Here is an 18,379-nt window from a genome sequence, read left to right as displayed (position 1 = left end):
ACTGTAATTACATCAACGTGGGAGCTGAGGCAGGAGGATTTCGAGACCAGCCTGGGCAATTTAGAGAGACCCTGTCTCAAAACAAAAAATAAAAAAGGGCTAGGGATGTAGCTCAGTGGTAGAGTGCCCTTGGGTTCAATCCCCAGCAACTAGGTAAAAGCACCACAGGAGTCCTGCATGGTGGCACATACCTAAAAATCCCAGTGATTCAGGAGGCTGAGGCAAAAGGATTGCACATTTGAGACCAGACTCAGCATCTTGTCTCAAAAACAAAAAGGACTGGGTTATAGGTTAGTGGTAAAGCACCTCTCGGTTCAATCCCTACTACCAACCCCCCCCCAAAAAAAAAAAAAAAAAAACCCAAACACAACAACAAAATCTCCACAAGGCCAGGCAGGGAGGGAAAAGAATGTGCTAGCAGCCCCCACCATGTGAGTGTACTAGCACCCAGAGGCCACTGGAATTCCTATATGCTGTATAAGGATGGGGTGGTGATGCTACTCTAGCTCCTCAATGTGCCACTGACACCTGAGGTTCTGAGAGTGGTCTTTATAAAAGCAGCTCAAGTAGATATATATAGTAGAATTGTTTATTCTTCAAGTTCATCTCCCCTTATTGAGGACTTTAAAAATTGTACTACATAATGATATTCATTAGACAAAGGCAGATCTTAATTAGGAAAAAAAGTATCCCTCTCAACAGTCAATGCTGGTTCCGAAGGCAACCTTTAAGCCCTGGAGAACAAGGTGAATTTTATAGAACAAAGACACAGTTTCTCACTCTTCCAATGACAAGATGAAAAACTGCTAGCAAAATTTCAAAGGCTACTCTAAAACCCAAGTCATTCCTTAAATATTTAATACAAAAGCAGAAACATCCCTTCTTGCCATGGAAGATGAATTGGCATATCAAAGAACAGTGATTCCATTCTGTTAGTTCCACAGTCCAAGGGCACAGTGGGCCACATTCCCACAGATCACACTTATTTCTGGACTTAAAAGCTTCCCACACACTGCCCCTCCACAGTGCCCTTCCTGACCACATTATGGTACTGAAGCATGCTGGTACACGTCAAATGAAACAAAGGCACACACTTCTGTTCTCAATTAGAAAGCAAATTGAGTGGGATATCACCTTAAAAAAATAAGTCCGTTTGCAGTTGTTGATTATTCAGTGGCCCCTGACAGACAACAGGCTCCTTCTTTTGCCTGTACAAACAAGAACTGTTGATGTGGAGACAGTCCTTAAATTGGCTGATCACTATTCATAGAATCATGGAATGTGCACTGGAGATAATTCCAGAATTTCAGTCCAACTTTGCTTTTGTTGGGGAGTAAATGGTCCAGGAAGGCTGAGTGATATGCCCAAGGCCACCTTGTTGGCTGGTCTGCTATTCCTGTCCTATAGATTCACATGATGAATTTTTTTTTTTTTCATCTTTTTACCTGGATTTACAGAAATTTCCTCTCCCAGAGTCATTTTTATCTATCCAGAAGGGGTTTGTGTTCCTTCAACATACTGAGCCAAAGGGATGAGTTTAAGTTCATGTGAATCAATGTAAAATATGATATCAATTACAATCTCAAAGGCAGGAGGAGGTGTGGCTACAGCTTTGTCTCCATTGTCATCTGTAGGTTATTTCAATATCATCATGATTCCATTTTCCTCAATGTTCCAAATTTTCTATGACAATCACCTGGGGTTGTGATTACAGCACCTAGAAACAGAACCTAGAACTTTGGCCTGTTCCTTTGATAAATACATAAATAAATAAATAAAACACAGTTCTGATGCTGACTCCTAACTCCAGTCAACAGTCTCATTCCCAGGGACTCAGGCTTATGTAAACATGAGCATTGGCACAGTTAGTACAAGAGCAGCAGCTTGTCTCCAGATCAGGGGGAAACCCAGCCTTAACCCTTTCTGTCTGGTGAACTGTACTTATTCTGCGGTCAAGAGAAGCTGGCAATCCAGGCCTTAAAAGCAGGGAGGTGTTGAGAAGGTCCTTGCTAGGGTCTCCAGGTTCATCCTAGTACTTCACATCTCCATGGTTGGCAGTTAGAACAAAACATGGCAATCACCTCCCTTTGAAATGATGGCCTAGGGACCAGAGAGGCAGAGACTACACAAGAGCAGGGGCTTGCTAAGTTGCCCAGGCTGGCCATGAACTTGCAATCCTCCTGCCTCAGTCTCCTGAGTCACTAGGATTACAGGTATGTGCCATTGAGCTTGGCTGGCAGAGCAGGGCCTGAAGGACAAATGCAGAGCTGGAAGCAAGGGCTCACTCCAAACCACACAGAACCTGCTCGGATGTGAAGGGCATGGTCACCAGGAGGGACAGTCTAGACTGGGAGACCTGGAGGTGCCAGGGAGTATTTGTGACACCTGCACTGGTTCTTTCAACCACTGAGACCTTCAAGGAGGGGAGGACTGAGCCCAGTAAGCATCTCACTGTGCAGGTAACAGAAAGGAACGCTGGATCCACACTCCAGCCTAGAATAAGCAAGAAACTACCCTCTCCCACCTCTCTGTTTCAGCCTCATGGCTACCTCACCAGGAAGGTGTATGCACAGGACTTGACCTTGCTCTTGAGAGGGCAAGGAGGGGAGAAGGGAAGTGTCGTGTGGGTCCTGCCCCAGGCCCAGGCTGGTGATGAAGAAGCAGGAGGCAGGGAACTGTGGTCCCTGGCTGGGCAATGAGCAGGTGGCTCCAGCCTAGGAGAGAAGCTCCAAGAGCAGTTTCCAAATATGCACGGTGCCAGGATTTTCAAAGCCAGGTCCAGCAGGGGCAATGCTGGCTGCCAAGAGGAAAACTTCCCGTTGGCTGTCGACGGCCTGCAAGCCCAGCTCCTGCTGCAGCTCCACCATACTCATGGCCTCGCTCAGGTCCTAGGGTAGACACAGAAACCAGTTAGGACACAGCTGACAGTGGTTCCCAACACTGCCACTCTTGTTATCCTGTCATCCATGAAATCAACTACTCTTTGGCTACTTCCGGGAACATCAGGGCCCAAGTTTCCAGGAGCCATCTCTGGGTACCTTGTAATAAACTCAGAGTTCTCGATGGGCGTAGTGGTGCACCTGTGATCCTAGCAATTCGGGAGGCTGACATATTCAAGGCCAGCTCAGGACTTAGGCCATGTGTCAAAATAAAAGACTGGGGATGGGCTGGGGATGTTTATCTCAGTGGTAGGGTACTTGCCTAGCATAGCGAGGCTCTGGGTTTAATCCCCAGTACTGTAAAACAAAAGAAATGAACAAACAAACAAAAAACAGGGATGTGGCTGTAGCTTAGTGGCAAAATGCCATGGGTTTAATCTCTAGTACCAAAATAAAACAAAAACTCTCTCCCTCATCCCTGACATACTTTTGTACCACCTGACTTACTTTTCATTGCACTATCAGCAACTACAGTAAGAAACAGAACACTTCGGGCTGGGGTTGTGGCTCAGTGGTAGAGCGCTTGCCTCGAATGTTGAGGCACTAGGTTCAATTCTCAGCACCACATAAAAATAACAATTAAAGGTCCATCAACAACTAAAGTGAATAAAATAAATAAAAATTAAAAACAAACAAACAGAACACTTCCTATGTATCAGCCATCATGACAGGTGCTTATACACCTAGACTAATTCCTGCAGTGTGCACGTAACTGATGAGGAAATTGGTACAGGGAGGTGAAGTCTTTTAGCCCAAGTAACAGTAATAAATTGCAGAGACAGGTTCCAAACTCAGGTTGGTTTGATGACCAAGTTTTGACCCTTATAGAAATCCTGGCTCAGTTTCCTACACTGAATGGTAGAGTTCATATAGAGGGTTACTTCCAGACAATACCCTAAAAATTAGCTGAAAGAAAGAAAGAACGTACTCACAGCATGGCTGCTGATGATATATTTTAATTTCAATCATGGCCCAAGATTAAAAGGATTCTCTTGTACTAATTCATAGAATGCTGGGACCTTTGGTTTTAACTCCTGTAGGTTTAAAGCTGCTATATAAAGTAACCAAACATTATATTAAAAAACCTACTATAGGGCTGGGGATGTGGCTCAAGCGGTAGCGCGCTCGCCTAGCATGTGTGCGGCCTGGGTTTGATCCTCAGCACCACATACAAACAAAGTTGTTGTGTCCGCTGAAAACTAAAAAAAAAAACCCAAACAAACAAACAAACAAAAACCTACTATAGGGGCTGGGGTACTGTGTCCAACTACAACTAAAAAAAGTTTAAAAAAAAAACACAAAATTACTATAAATTAATCATTGACTCCCATAGGTGTAAAATTGCTGTTAGTTATAAATAAGATGAAGATATAATTCATTGTCTAAGCCAGGGTACTTCAGAGGCTAGGAACTATTAATAGTCACACCAGAGTAACAGACATAGATGGGGAATGCCTGATGCAGACCCGGCCATTTGGTCACCACTATTATTTATTTATTCATTTGCAGTACTGGGGATTGAACCTAGGGTCTTGTGCATGCCACGCAAGTGCTCTGCCATTGAGCTACATGTCCAGTCATGGTCACTGTATTTATAAATAGTTGTCAATAGGTAGGGGGAATCTAAGGTCAAAGACATAGAGCTTCTCTCCAGTTCAGTTAGAATCATATTCCACAGGACAGGGGATATAGCTCAATGGTAGAGTGCTTGTAGCATGCTTGGAGCCCTGGGTTCCATCACTATTACCACCAAAATCCAAACAAAAAAACATATCCCACATTTCTGAGACACCCAGGCACAGGCCATAGGAAGTATGACAGGGTTCTGGACTGCAGAGCTTCCAGGTATCAAGGATTGCACCGAAGGTCTGTGATGTTGAAGTTTGGTGGACCCAAGGTAGCCCTCTGTTATGGTTAAAAGCATTGAGGAAGACCTGAGTTTGAGTCTTGGCTTTGCTAAAGTTGGAACTTCAGGCATTGAGGGATGACAGCAGGGCCCATCATGGGTTGTTTTTTTTTTGTTGTTGTTGTTGGTACTGGGGATTAAACTCAGGGACACTTGATCACTGAGCCACATCTCCAGCCATATTTTGTATTGTATTTAGAGACATGGTCTCACTGAGTTGCTTAGCACCTGGCTTTTGCTGAGGTTGGCTTTGAACTTGCAATCCTCCTGGCTTCAGCCTCCCGAGCAGCTAGGATTATAGGCGTGCGCCTCTGTGCCCAGCCCATCATGAATTTTTACAGTAATGAAGTGAGATCATGGTTGTTAGATGCCTGGAACACTATGAGCACATAATAAATGTTGTTATTATTATTTAATCCATTCTATTTCTTGTCACTTTAGCTCTCTGGTTTATAACCAGAAGTTGAAAGGGCAGAACAGAGTGAAAAAGGTAAAAGTTTTTTTTTTTTTTTTTCCTCCTAGTATTGGGGCTGAAACCCAGGGTGCTCTACTACTGATCTACATCCCAGACATTTTATTTTTTAATTTTGAGACAGGGTCTCCCTAAGTTGCTCAGGCTGGCCTTGAACTTGCAGTGTTCTTGCCTCAGCCTCCTGAATTGCTCAGATTTCAGGTATGCACCATCATACCCAGGTAAACGTACAGATTTTGGATCAGACATCCCAATTCTACTACTCTTACCCCAATTCCACTAATACAAACTTTGGGGGATAAAAAACCTCTCTGAGACTATCCCACACCTTGTAGGGTCAACAGAAGCCCAATAAGAAATGTCACTCAAAACCATACCTGGTACATAGTGGGTACTTAGTAATTATTTTTCTTATGTCTCCAGGGTGACAGAGGATAGGGAGGCAAAGAGGAGTGAAGACAGAGGTAGGGATGAGGAAAGAGCATAGGTAGAAGACTCAGGGGACAGTATCTCAGCTAAGTCCTCCAAGCACAGACCCAAATCCTTCTATAGTGCTCCCTGCCCTTCCCAGGCATGTGTGAGAAGTTCAACTGGCTTTAGCCAGCCTCCCATGGCCCTTACCTGCTTATTGGCAACCACAACGACAGGCAGGTCAGGGTCTTTGTCCAGCAGTTTATGAAGTTCTTGCCGGGCCCAGGGCAACCGCAGCCGGTCAGCTGAGTCCACCATGAAGACCAGCACATCCACCTCATTCACAAACTCCTTCCAGTAGAAGCGTAGGTTCTGGCTGCCACCGACTGAGAAGAGGCCAGGGGCCAGATCAGAGCCTTCCTGGGGCCTGGTTCTCTGCCCACAGCAACCCCACCCCAATTCCAGCTTCCCAAGGCTCTACCATCCAGGGGCAGTGAAAGGACCACAGAGTTCAAAACTAATCAGACCTGAGTTTGGCTCTAGCTCCAACAGCCAGGTCTCTTAGGGGATGTAGCTATTTTTGAGCATCAGTACCTTCCTCACTGAAGTTATCAGAGTTGCACTAAAACCCAAAAGTACCATATGCAATGCACCCTTCATAAGAGTGGCACATAGGTGCTCTGCAATTACCATTTCCTAGCTTTCTCCCAGGTGAGTGATGGCTGTGATGAGAAGCCAGGAGTCCCAATGCCTAGAAAAGACAGGATTTCTGCCCTGCCTATTCACAGCCATTCCTAGTCAGTTTCTCCCTGTTCTCATGTCATCTTGTTCTCTTCTCTTGGAAATACCATATTCTATCCTACCAACACATGGTTGTCCACATAGTGTCTCCACCTTCCTGATCCTCTCTGCCTCTCTGCTCTGTACCCATGGTCACCTGCATCCCAGTATTTCTGGTTTTGATACTTGTACTCTAAGCTCTTCTGAGAGGTACTTACCTCTGGATCCCCCCAAAGCCTCAGCACAATGCCTGGCACATAGCAGGCACTCATCAAGTATTTACTGAGTGCTTACTAGGTGCCAAGCACTGATCTGGGTGCTGGGGATACAGAGGTAACCCAAGCAGGCAGGGGCCCTGCTCTCAAGGAGCTCCCTCTCTAACCAGGATGGACCAGGTGATAATACAAAAAGGGAGGAGATAAAACAGAACAAGGGAAAGTGGTTGGGGGCAGGGATGGCCTTGAATTAGGTGGTCTGTGAAGGAAGTGGCACGTGAACTGAGTCTGGGAAAATAAGGAGCTAGTCAAAAGAAAAGGCAGAGAAAAGCATCACAGGCAGAGGGAAGCTTGACATGCTTGAGTATGTTGTGGCTGAGGCACCACCAGAGGGAGAGACGAAGACAGCATGACAGGTGAGGTTGGTCAGTGGTGGGCTGCACAGGGCCATTAAGGCCACAGGGAGTCCCTTAGGCAATTTAAACAAGACTGACATCTGACATGGATTTCTGAAAGACACCTCTGACACTGAGGACATAAATGGAAGCAGGAAGAGTAATGAGGATAAAAAGCCACCTTTTGGAAATTAAGGGCAACTTCCTGATAACTGTTTCTCTGCATCCCATATGTCCTTATATTAAGAATAGAGGCTGAAGGCCAGCCTCCCCTGGCCTGATGGGTCCAGGGAACCCAAGACTGACATGTTTCTGATTAACACAGCCTAGCTCTTTTGTCCCACTCTGCCTTCTCTTACAAAAACTTTCTGCACCCCCCTAAGGCACCCCCGGATGGGAATTTGAGACATGAAGTTTTCCTCTATCCTCTTCAAAGCTGGCTTGGAATAAACCTATTTCCTCGCCAGTGTGCCTCCTGAGTTTCTAGTGGAGCAAGGAGCTGTAATACCATTCCCTCAGGCCATACTTTTGGCAAGCCGTACTGGGGAAAGGATCCTGCCCTTGAGCAGCATGGTTCAAACCCCCAGCCATCTCCAAGGAGAAGGGGGCTTCTCTGCTCATGGCTAGTTGAACCTACAGGTGAAATTTGGGGGAATACCCCTCCTCCACCCCGCATCTTTCTGCTGTATCATCAGCTACCTAAAAATGATTTGTTGGTGAGGGAAAAAGTCTATTTGGGAACTGAGTCCTGCTGGCTGGGTATCACATCATGGTGCACATTGAGAATTTTATCTCAGTCATTTGAAGCTTTGGGTCTTGAGTGGCTAATTTTGCAATACAGGATGGTATCAGGTAAATTCTCTCTACCATCTGGAACTTGATTTCAGAGTACAGATGGATGAGGTAAAATTCATAGGTAAAAATTCCAGTAATTCTGTTGGTTTGTTTGGAGAGCTCCTCTGGGTTTGGTTTTGGTTTGGAAAAAAAGATAATAGCATGGCCTATATATCTGAAAGTGCATGCTGATTTAATGCTTGTTAAATTGAAAGTTGGCTTAAGAGGCTAAACTCTGGTGGCTATTGCAATAGATTTATCTGCATAAGATAGGGAATTCCATTTTCCCAAGCATAACTCTTGCTTTAGTCATCAGCCTTTAGGAGCCTCTATCAACAAGATGGATAAAACTTATCCACAATGGACTTTATTTTGAACTCATGTTTTTCCCCTCTGGTAATTCTTTTTTTGATTTTGTGTATTTAAATTATGTCTTTTGGGGGCTGTGTCTATGGCTCAGGGGTAAAGTGCTCGCCTAGTTCGTGTGAGGCCCTGGGTTCAATCCTTAGCACCACATAAAAATTAATTAATTAATTAAGATATTGTGCCCAACTACAACTAAAAAATAAACATTTTTAAAAAATTTGAGGGCTGGGGATGTGGCTCAAGCGGTGGCACGCTCGTCTGGCATGCGTGTGGCCCAGGTTCGATCCTCAGCACCACATACAAACAAAGATGTTGTGTCCGCCGATAACTGAAGAATGAATATTAAAAAAAAAAAAAATTTGATTTTCTCTAATAAGAAACTGGTTATTTAAGGTTTGTTGGTCTGAAACTTTGAGATGTAAAATTTCTACCTGACCTCAAATGACAATGCAAATTTAAGATTTATAGACTGCTTAAGGTTATATCATAGCCTTAATAGTCTGATATATCTAGCAAATAAATCTAAGCTTTGAAATTTTGTGTGTACCTATGTTTATATGCTTATCTATTGTTTGTTTGCCTGGCAACAAGTTGATTTATAGATAAGTAAGCACATAATTTGAAATCTGTCATCCAAATGCCTTTTGATTCACATGACTTTAGTAAATCTATGACAAAAAGGTTAATTTGAATGTTGATAATAAGGATATTTTTACAATTTGGTGACACATTTTTTTCTGGCCTACTAAACTGACTTGGATATTAAGAAGATTAAAGATATAACGTTCAATGCTTCCTATGTCCATGGGTAATCTCAAAATAGCTGTTAAAATGAGTAAATTAGATAAATATATTAGGAAAGACATTTGTAAATGTTCAGTGCTTTATAAAAACATTCTTTGTTTTGTATAAAAGCCCATAAACAAAGGCTTTTCCACATAGAATTAATGGTCACCACATATGATTATTTATGTGACCTAATGCCAACAGTCTATGATAAAAACTGAAAAGGCTTACCTGCTTCTTTGTAATAGATGAGCTACTAATGTTTTCCAAACTATTCTTTGCTTAGATTTAAAATGTAGCTGTGGTACTAGGATTGAACCCAGGGGAGCTCTCCAAATAAGCTACATTCCTAACCTTTTTTATTTTGAGACAGTCTCACTAAATTGCTAAGGCTGTCCTCAAACTTGTAACTCTCCTGCCTCAGCCTCCTGAGAAACTGGGAATACAGGCATGCACCACTGCACACCATTTAAAGATGTAGTTTTTAAAATGGTTTTATTTTTATAAGAAAACCTTAATTCAGAGCTAGAAATCTTAGGCTTTTCACCACTCAAATATCTTGTGTTTTCTTTCTTTCTTTCTTTTTAGTGGTACTGGGAATTGGATCCAGGGGCATTCTACCACTGAGCTATATCCCTAGACCTTTTTTATTTTGAGACAGGGTCTCAACATATTGCCAAGGCTGGCTTCCTGCCTCAGTCTCCTGGGTTTCTGGGATTACAGGCATGCCCTACTAGTATTTTTTATTTATTTATTTATGGTACTAGGGAATAAACCCAGGGGTGCTTTTCCACTGAGCTACATCCCCAGTCCTTTTTATTTTGAGACAGGGTCTTGCTAAGTTGTTAAGGCTGACCATAACTTGTATTTCTCTTGCTTTAGCCTTCCAAGTTGCTAGGATTACAGATGTGCACCACTGTGCCCAGCTACATTATTTTAAATATGTTTTATTTTCTCCATTTTCAATTATCTAAGGACATAAGATAAGAGTGAATTTTGTTCTTTTGAGTCAGAATTTTACCTCGGAATATTTTTTTTCAGGTTTGATATATGTCTCTTTTATCAATAACTTTCTAAATAATGGTTAGATTTAAATGACTATTTCTCCAAAGCAATGTGAAGTTGAAGAGGGCTTGCAGGCCATTAGATAGTATCAGAGGTCAGAGCAAACCTATTTTGTAACAAATCAGCATATGTGATATAGAAATTCTGAAAAAGAAATACAGAAAATATTTTCACCATTTCGGTTTGCTTGATTAAATTCTAGAGGAACTTAGGATTTCTTATATTGATCTGCTCTTAACAAAGTTTGGAAAAAACTGACTTAAAGATTTTGTTTTATCAAGACAATTTCCTGTTTTCTGCTTTTGTTATTATTTATTTCGTGATCAAACCTGGGCCTTGTGTATGGTAGGAAAGCAGACTACAACTGAGCAATATCCGCAGCCCTTTGTTAGTTTTTTTTTTTTTTTTTTTTTTGGTGGTATTGAGGATTGAATTCAGGCCCTTGTGCATGTGAGGCAAGCACTCTACCAAGTGAGCTATATCCCAAGCCCCCTTTGTTAGGTTTCGATTGCTTAAAATAAAATTAAGTCCTATAAGAATCAGGATTCATTCTAATTTTATTTGTTCTAAAGTCTCTTTTTGGTTTATAACTGGTTAAATGAATATTATTTTTATGATGATGTGATTTATTGATACTCTCTCTAATCTGCATCTGGATATTATGCTATAAATCACGATTGTTGTCTTAACATACTGTAGGGGTAACTAAATTGTTTTGTGAAGTTAACTTAAGCCTGCTAAGTAATAATACCTTATGTACTGCTTGCAGTTATTTTAAATAACATGAACTGTAGTTCTATAGTTGATAAGGGGCAATCCTGCTTTATTCATCCTCTATCTTGAGACAAATTTAAGGTTGAAGATTTTGATACAGGATAAGACTGGCTGTTTTAAGAGTTTTCTCAAATGTATTGTTTGCATTATAACTTAGTTTATAAAATACATGTAAGTGTATTTAGGTAGGTTCCTTTTTTGTGTGTGTGATGCTGGGGATCAAACTTAGGGCATCATACACGAAAAGGCAGACACTCTATCACTGAGCTATATCCCCAGCCCTAAATGTTTTGTTATTGTTGGTTTATTGTTTTTTTTTTTTTTTTTTGGCACTGGGGACTGAGCCAGGGGTACCACTGTGCTATAACCCTAGTCCTTTTTATTTTGAAACAGGTTTTCATTAAGCTGTTAAGTCTGGCCTTGAACCCACAATCCTCCTTTCTCAGCCTCCCAAATTGCAGGGATTACAGGCATGTGCCACTACACCCAGTTATATATATTCTTTTTCTTTCTTTCTTTCTTTTTTTTTTTGATACTGGGTATTGAACTCAAGGGCACTCGGCCACTGAGCCACATGCCCAGCCCTATTTTATATTTTATTTAGACACAGGGTTTCACTGAGTTGCTTAGCACCCTGCTTTTGTTGAGGCTGGCTTTATCTCAGCCTCCCAAACTGCTGGGATTACAGGTGTGTGCCACTGTGCCTGGCTGTATGTTCTTTTTTTTTTTTCAAATATTATATTTTTTAGTTTTAGGTGGACACAATATCTTTATTTTATTTTTATGTGGTGCTGAGAATTGAACCCAGTGCCTCACGCATGCTAGGCGAGCGCACTACCATTTGAGCCACATCCCCAGCCCTGGCTGTATGTTCTTAATTGATGGATTGATATTAATTCTCATAGACTGTGTTCAAGGTTTTACGGTCCTATGGAATATACCTAAATTCTGAAGATGTTATGGAAATGTTAAACTTTCTACCCAGATGGTGATCAATCCAGATTTACCTAAGAAGGACTCCAGATATCAGGCATTCTTTAGTGCACATCTGACAGGACTATTTTTACAACCATGTTGGTTTTCTTTGATTAGATCAAATTGAAACAACTATGCTGGACACAGTATGCACATACCTGTAGTCCCAGCAACTTGGGACTACAAATCCTGCTGAGGCAGGGGAACCACAAGTTCAGGGCCATCCTCAAAAATTTAGTGAGACCCTGTCTCAAAATAATAAAATGTAGCTCAACAGTAAGGCACCCTTAGGTTCAACTTCTAGTACCAAAAAACAAAAACAAACAAACAAAAAAACTATTAGTTCAAATCTATAGTACAGACTGGATTGCTTTGTTCTTATTGATATTTTATTTTTTCTGCTCTAAGAGCTAATCTTTTCTTGGAAAATAATCTGTAATATCTTCATGGGGAGGACGGACTGGACACTATAACCAAATGTAGTCACTTGTCAAGTGCTTGCCTAGCATGTATAATGCCCTGGGTTTGATCCCCAGCACCATAAAAAGGAACAAATTTTAAAAAAAGAAAATTAAGGGCAACATTCTGGCAACTTTTTCTGTATCCCATATTTCCTTATACTGAGTCAAGGGTGCAGGCTGCCTCTCTGTAGCCTGACAGGTGTCAGGGAACCCAGGACTGACATGTTTCTGATTAAAAACCTAGAGAAACCTAATTAGTGTAGTTCAATCTACATATGTTCATTTCCTACCCTTTGCCCCACTCTGCCTTCTCTCTTCTTGTAAAAGACCCTGAGCTGCCTCCCCTACCAGCCCCCAACCACCAAGATGGAGATTTGGGACAGGAAGTTCTTCTCTACCTTCCTCAAAACTGGCTTTGAATAAGCCCATTTCCTTACCAGAATGCCTCCCAAGTTTTAAGCAGAGCAATGAATGGTAAAGTCATTCCCTTTGATAACTATTGTAGTACTGACAAGAGAGAGGACAGTGGCTTGGACCAGGAAGCAACAGAGGAGATGGGAGGTGGACAATACAGAATGTATCAGAGGATACAGCTGACAGAACTGTCTAATAAATTGGGCGCTGGAGGTGGGAAAGGGAATAGTCATCAAAGTGTTTTGAATTCATTCATTCAGTCACCAATTATGCCCAAAGGGCCCATTCTCTCTTGGGCTTCAGAATAGGCATTATAAGGGGTCTCAGTGAAGGGACTGAGAGAGAAAAGTCCCAGGCCTTTCAGAATTGGGAGATCTAAGTTTGAATCCAGGCTGAAGGTCTCCATTGAGCTTGGACTGTTATATATCAGACCCTCAGAAAGCATGAAAAATCCTTTTCCTTCTGGCAGAACTGGGGGAAAAGTGATATTGTCTCTGCTGACAAATAAGCCTCAAGTGCATAGCCCCCACTTAAGCTGTGTCCCTGGCACATGAGAAGGAGTCTGAGAAGGTTTGGTGTAAGGACCAGAATCCTGGGTAAATGTTTGCTACAAGCAGGAAGAAGAGACACGGTTAAACCAATCCAATAGGCAAGTATCTGAAACCAAAGGAACGAGGCCCACTCAGGCCTCATTCAAAGTCTGATTCTAATTCCTAGTACTTAAATGTACCCAGTCTTTATGACCTGAGTCCTGTGGCTATCAGGAAGTCCCTAGTCCTGCCCAGTGAGACTAAGGCTGGATATAAGTGATTAAATATTGCTACCGTCTCAATCCTCTCTGCCATTCTCTCCTAAAATTTCAAGAAGCCTAGAAATTAAGACAGGGGTTCCTCAAGAACCTCTCTGATCACTCACTCTATATGCTCTGCTAGCTACCAACTTGGGGATGAGCCCTTGTGGATAAAGATGAAACATACTAATATGTGTACAAGGTGCATAGGCTTAGTCAAGAGCATAGGCTACGGCAGAAAGGGAGGGCAAAGGAGTTCTTAATCTGAGAATCAGGGAAGGCTTCAAACTCATATCATATTTAAAGTCTGATGTCAAATAGCAGTTTATCAAGAGAAGAAGGGCTTTTCAGACTGAGGGAACAGTGCATGCAAAAGACAAGATAAGAAAGAGACCACCAAGTGACCTTCAGAAACAAGCAATGTAGCACAGTGTTTAATAGCCAGAGCCAGACACTGCATTAGAACACTGAAAAGCAGGATGACCTTGGCTAAATGACTGAACTTGTTTGATGAAGGTAGTAACTGATTATAATTTAGGGAACTGTTGGGAGGATTTTATTAAGTAATTCTTATAAAGTACTTGGCATATGAACCCTTAGCTGTTAGTTTCTCAGTGTTAAGATATGTGAACTTCACTAGTAGTGAGGGGCAGGTGACCGTATTAGAGATGACCCATCATGAAGTATCTGAAATGCCAGTATATGGAATTTGAACTGTATCTTCTGCCTCTGGGAGTGGGGTGGGAAGAATTTCATACAGGGGAGTGTCCTGCTTATACATGCATTCTTGGCTCCCGGTCCCTCTAAACAATTCAGGCTTAGGTCCAGCATCAGTGATGATGAGGAGATGGAATGCGGGGGTGGGGTGGGGGGGGTGTCTCTGCTCACTCTCTAGCAGGTCCACCTCGAAGTCCTTGGTAGGTAGCCTCACGGAGTTGAAGCCCCAGGTGGGGATGTGGCCTTCCAGCGGTGGCTTCCCTGACAGCACACGTAGGAACGTGCTCTTCCCAGAGCCATCCAGTCCCAGCACCAGCACCTCGCGCTGCTCTAACTCTTCCAGCGCCGGCTCCTCCTCCTCCTCCTCGTCCTCGGGCTGCGGGACAGAGGTCAGGCTGCGGCTGACAACGTCCTGCCTCACCCTAGGTTAGACCAAAGCACCATCCCCGCCCTCTTCCCGTCCAGGGACAGGCAGGTGTGATCTGAAGGAGTGGCGCTAGAGCTGCTTTTGGAGTCCTCAATTCCCCCGCTACTCTGAACGATCTCGGACACATTCCTTTCCCTCGCGGAGCCTCAATTTCCGCAGACTACAGACCCCAGCCCCAGCCCCTTAAGGTCTGCAGAGTTGCGGGACCGACCCGCTGCCTGCCTCCGGAGGGGCTGAGAATTCTCCCAGGATCCCCCTTGGCTGCGTGCCGCGCACACTGCGCAGGCGCCGGCCGGACCCGGTTGGGCCGCACCTTCTCTCCCAGGCCGCACCCTGACGACCGGATGTCGAGTCCCACAGCGTCGCACGACGGCGCCACACACACCCAAACTTGCTCGCGCGTACCTGGGTTCCAGGACCCCATGACTGCCCGCCTCGTGTCCATCCGCGCTGCGGCGGACAAGCCCCAGAGAGCGCTTCTGGCGCTCTTACGGCTGGGCCGCACGTGCAAAGGTGCAGACCCCAGCCCGCCCAGCCCCTCAGCAGAACCCGGCCCAGCACTCACGTCCCACTCGTCCCACTGGGGTAGACGGGCTGGCTCCGCGCCCCACCAGGCCTCGCCCCGGTCCCAACGCCTCTCCCGTCCACTGCCGAAGTAGGTTTTCCAGAGGATGAAGAGCACAGAGCCGAGCACTGCCGCGGCACCGCCCAAGGCCAGCACCAAGGGGCCCAGCGGGCGCGGCGCCATCGGGCCAGGCGAGGGGAGCAGGTGCGGGCTGCAAAGGCGGAGCTAGCCCGCCAGCCCGCCTGCCCGCCTGCCTGCCGAAGATGGCCCCACTGCGACTGCCGGCCGCGCCCACCCACCCAACCCCAGCCCCGCACTACAAACCCCACAATGCACCGCCGCTGTCGCGACAGGCTGCCCGCGACCTGGCGGCCCGGGTTGGGGGCGCGGGCCGGCAAGCGGAGACTTAAGGATGTCTCTGCCAGGTGTTGTGCGGTGCGCCAGGGGAGGGTGGGACTTGGCAGTATTTTCCTAACAATTACTGGGTACTTTCTTGGCTCACGGATTTTCTCTGTTATTTCCTTTGTGGTGGGGAGGGGTGCGTGTGGGCGTGCGGGTACCAGGGATTGAACTCAGGGGTGCAACCACTGAGCCATATTCCCAGTCCTATCTTGTGTTCTATTAGAGACAGGGTCTCACTGAGTTGCTTAGCGCCTCGCCTTGATGAAGCTGGTTTTGAACTCGTGTTCCTGCTGTCTCTGCCTCCCGAGCCCGGCTCTCTGTTACTACTTAACAAAAGTAACTGAGACCCAGGAGTTAAGTAAAACCTTCCCTAATTCGCACTGTAGTACATTGGTGTAGCCTGAATTTAAACCCAAGCATGCTTAAAAGACTTAAGGAAAGAAATTGAAACAAGATGCCGGCATCCAAGATGCTTAGTTATGAGGTGGCAGAGATGGGAGCAGAACCACAATCCCTGACTCCAGTAACTTCCACCCTCCTTTGGCTACCTCCTGGAGCTTAAAGGCTCTGCGGTATTGGAGTCCTGGGCACTTTAAAATGGACAGGGCCAGCAGTCAGAATGTTTAAGTCTACTATTTTATCTTCAGTCAGTCCCAGTGACTGCCAAAGCTTCCAGATAGAACACTAGAAGGAATGAGAAATGTCTGAGATATAACCAATTGCTGACGTTCCTAGTCACTGATGTGCTCAGCTATCTCAGTCCTTGGAGGGAGAGACGCAGAATCCAGGGGCTGGTGAGAGAACTGGCAGAAGATAAACCTCAAGTCTTGTCCAGTAGCTCAGTTTATTTTTGGAATGCATACAATTGTTATAGGGTTCCAGTGGGGCGTGCCCATAGTATCCATAAGCCAATCATCTTATGCCTAATGTAACTGCACTAGGAGGATGCTGTAAATATTGCTATCATCAGGAAGGGTCTTTGTCCCTAGGGGAGGGGTGTCCTAAGTTAGGAGTTCCATGCCTGAAGCTCCTGGCTATTGATTTACTGGCCTGGCAGCTTAGCAATGCTAACCACAATGCTAAGGATGTGGTTTCACTAACAGCTCTCTGGAGCAGAGCATCGCATCCTGCAGGCGTTCCATCAGGCTTGAACAGAGTGTAGATTCTTCAAGCACTCTGAGCTGCTCATAGCTGCTAGCTGCTAGCTATAAACTGAAAGTTATACCAACAACCGTCCCTTGGCATTTTTTCTTTTTTTTGGGTGTGTGTATGTGGGGGAGAGGCAAGAATTGAACTCGGGGGCATTTGACCACTGAGCCACATCCCCAACCATATTTTGTATTTTATTTAGAGACAGAGTCTCATTGAGTTGCTTAGCGCCTAGCTTTTGCTGAGGCTGGCTTTGAACTCCTGGTCCTCCAGCCTCAGCCTCTTGAGCCACTGGGATTATAGTCGTGCACCACCACACCCAGCTCCCTTGGCATTTTGGTGGGGGCAACGTTAGCATCCTTTGGCACTTCATGGGGGGCGGGGGCTGTGAAGTAATGGGTGAAGAGGGAGCCTAAGGCTCTCAGTGCCCATCAGGGCCTGCCTTTTTCCCAGTATAGTCACAACTTTTCACTTCCTTATAATTACCAGTACCTCTGTACCCTGGCTCTTAGCCCCACCCTCTTTTCCTTCTTACTTGACTTCCCTTTACCTTTGGCTACATATTTATGCTGTTCTCCTGCCATCTTAATTTTTTATTTATTACTTTCAGCTTTTTAAAATTTATTTTTATGTTAACACTTGTGGGGAGCAGTTTGTATAGCTTATTTGAGAGGTAATGTCTGAAGGCAGGAATAGGGAGAATACAATAAGGGCTCTTAAATAACATCTCCTCTCCCCAAGTTTAGAACTAATTGAGAAGATGCAGAAGATAGTCAAATGGAGAGAAAAGTGTCACCATTCCCCTCCCCCAGAAGTAGGGAGCAACCCAATGCCCAGTTTGGGCAGATGAGCAGAGCCAAAAGGGGAACTCAGAAGCTGCTGGGTGGAGCTTGTCAACTGCCTCCTCCTCAACTCCTTGTTCAAATAAATATCTCCTTTGGGGAGGAGTGAGTGAGGGTTTAGAGAAAGTATGACTCTGGGAGAGAACATGACTCCAGTGCTATTTCATACTGTGATTAAGACAGTGAGTTGTGACATCAATTTAGTGGGTAACAAGGATAATTTTTAACTTTTATTATTTTATTTGCAGTACCAGAGGTTAAACCCAGGGGCACTCTGCCACTGAGCTGTCACCTAGTCCTTTTAAATTTTATTTATTATTTATTTATATGTGGTACTGGGGATTGAACCCAGAGGCACTTTACTACTCAGCTATGTCTCCACTCCTTTTACATTTTTTTTTTAATTTTGAGACAGGGTCTCGCTTGGTTGCTTAGGACCTCACTTAAGTTGCCTAGCCTTGTCTCAAAATTGCCACCTTCCTGCCTCAACCTCCCAAGTTGCTGGGATGACAAGTGTCTGCCCCTGGGCAGGCACTTTTGAATTTTTATTTTGAGTCAGGTTCTCTTGAAGTTGCCAAGGCTGTCCTCAAACTTGTGATCCTCCTGCCTCACCTTCCCAAGTTACTGGGATTATAGGCCTGCAGTATTTCACCCAGCCATTTACGCTTTTAGATCCATTCTCGGCTTTGGCTTT

The 18,379-nt window shown here is 44.5% G+C and overlaps 1 protein-coding gene across 1 annotated transcript; it reads right to left on the bottom strand.

The window, feature by feature from the left end:
- Positions 1-575: 575 nt before the first annotated feature.
- On the bottom strand, positions 576-15,573 carry Arl10 (ADP ribosylation factor like GTPase 10). Its single transcript, XM_046467967.2, has 4 exons — positions 15,293-15,573; positions 14,472-14,676; positions 5,939-6,114; positions 576-2,888 (listed from the first exon to the last, which is right to left on the bottom strand). The coding sequence occupies exons 1-4, from the start codon at positions 15,473-15,475 to the stop codon at positions 2,715-2,717; spliced, it is 738 nt and encodes a 245-aa protein (XP_046323923.1). The 5' UTR covers positions 15,476-15,573; the 3' UTR covers positions 576-2,714.
- Between the last annotated feature and the right edge of the window lie 2,806 nt (positions 15,574-18,379).

This window comes from Marmota monax, unplaced genomic scaffold (genome assembly GCF_021218885.2).
Source record: "Marmota monax isolate L192 unplaced genomic scaffold, Marmota_monax_Labrador192_F-V1.1 WCK01_AAM20220418_F8-fsc00196, whole genome shotgun sequence".
NCBI lineage: Eukaryota > Metazoa > Chordata > Mammalia > Rodentia > Sciuridae > Marmota > Marmota monax.
This window is presented reverse-complemented; position numbering and strand designations above follow the sequence as displayed.

Excerpts from the sequence above, each read along its gene's own strand:
- Arl10 (XM_046467967.2), bottom strand. The coding sequence starts at position 15,475 with ATGGCGCCGCGCCCGCTGGGCCCCTTGGTGCTGGCCTTGGGCGGTGCC. Across the intron at positions 14,677-15,292 it reads CCCAGTGGGACGAGTGGGAC|CCCGAGGACGAGGAGGAGGA; the intron begins GTGAGTGCTGGG and ends TCTGTCCCGCAG. Across the intron at positions 2,889-5,938 it reads TTGTGGTTGCCAATAAGCAG|GACCTGAGCGAGGCCATGAG; the intron begins GTAAGGGCCATG and ends TGTCTACCCTAG.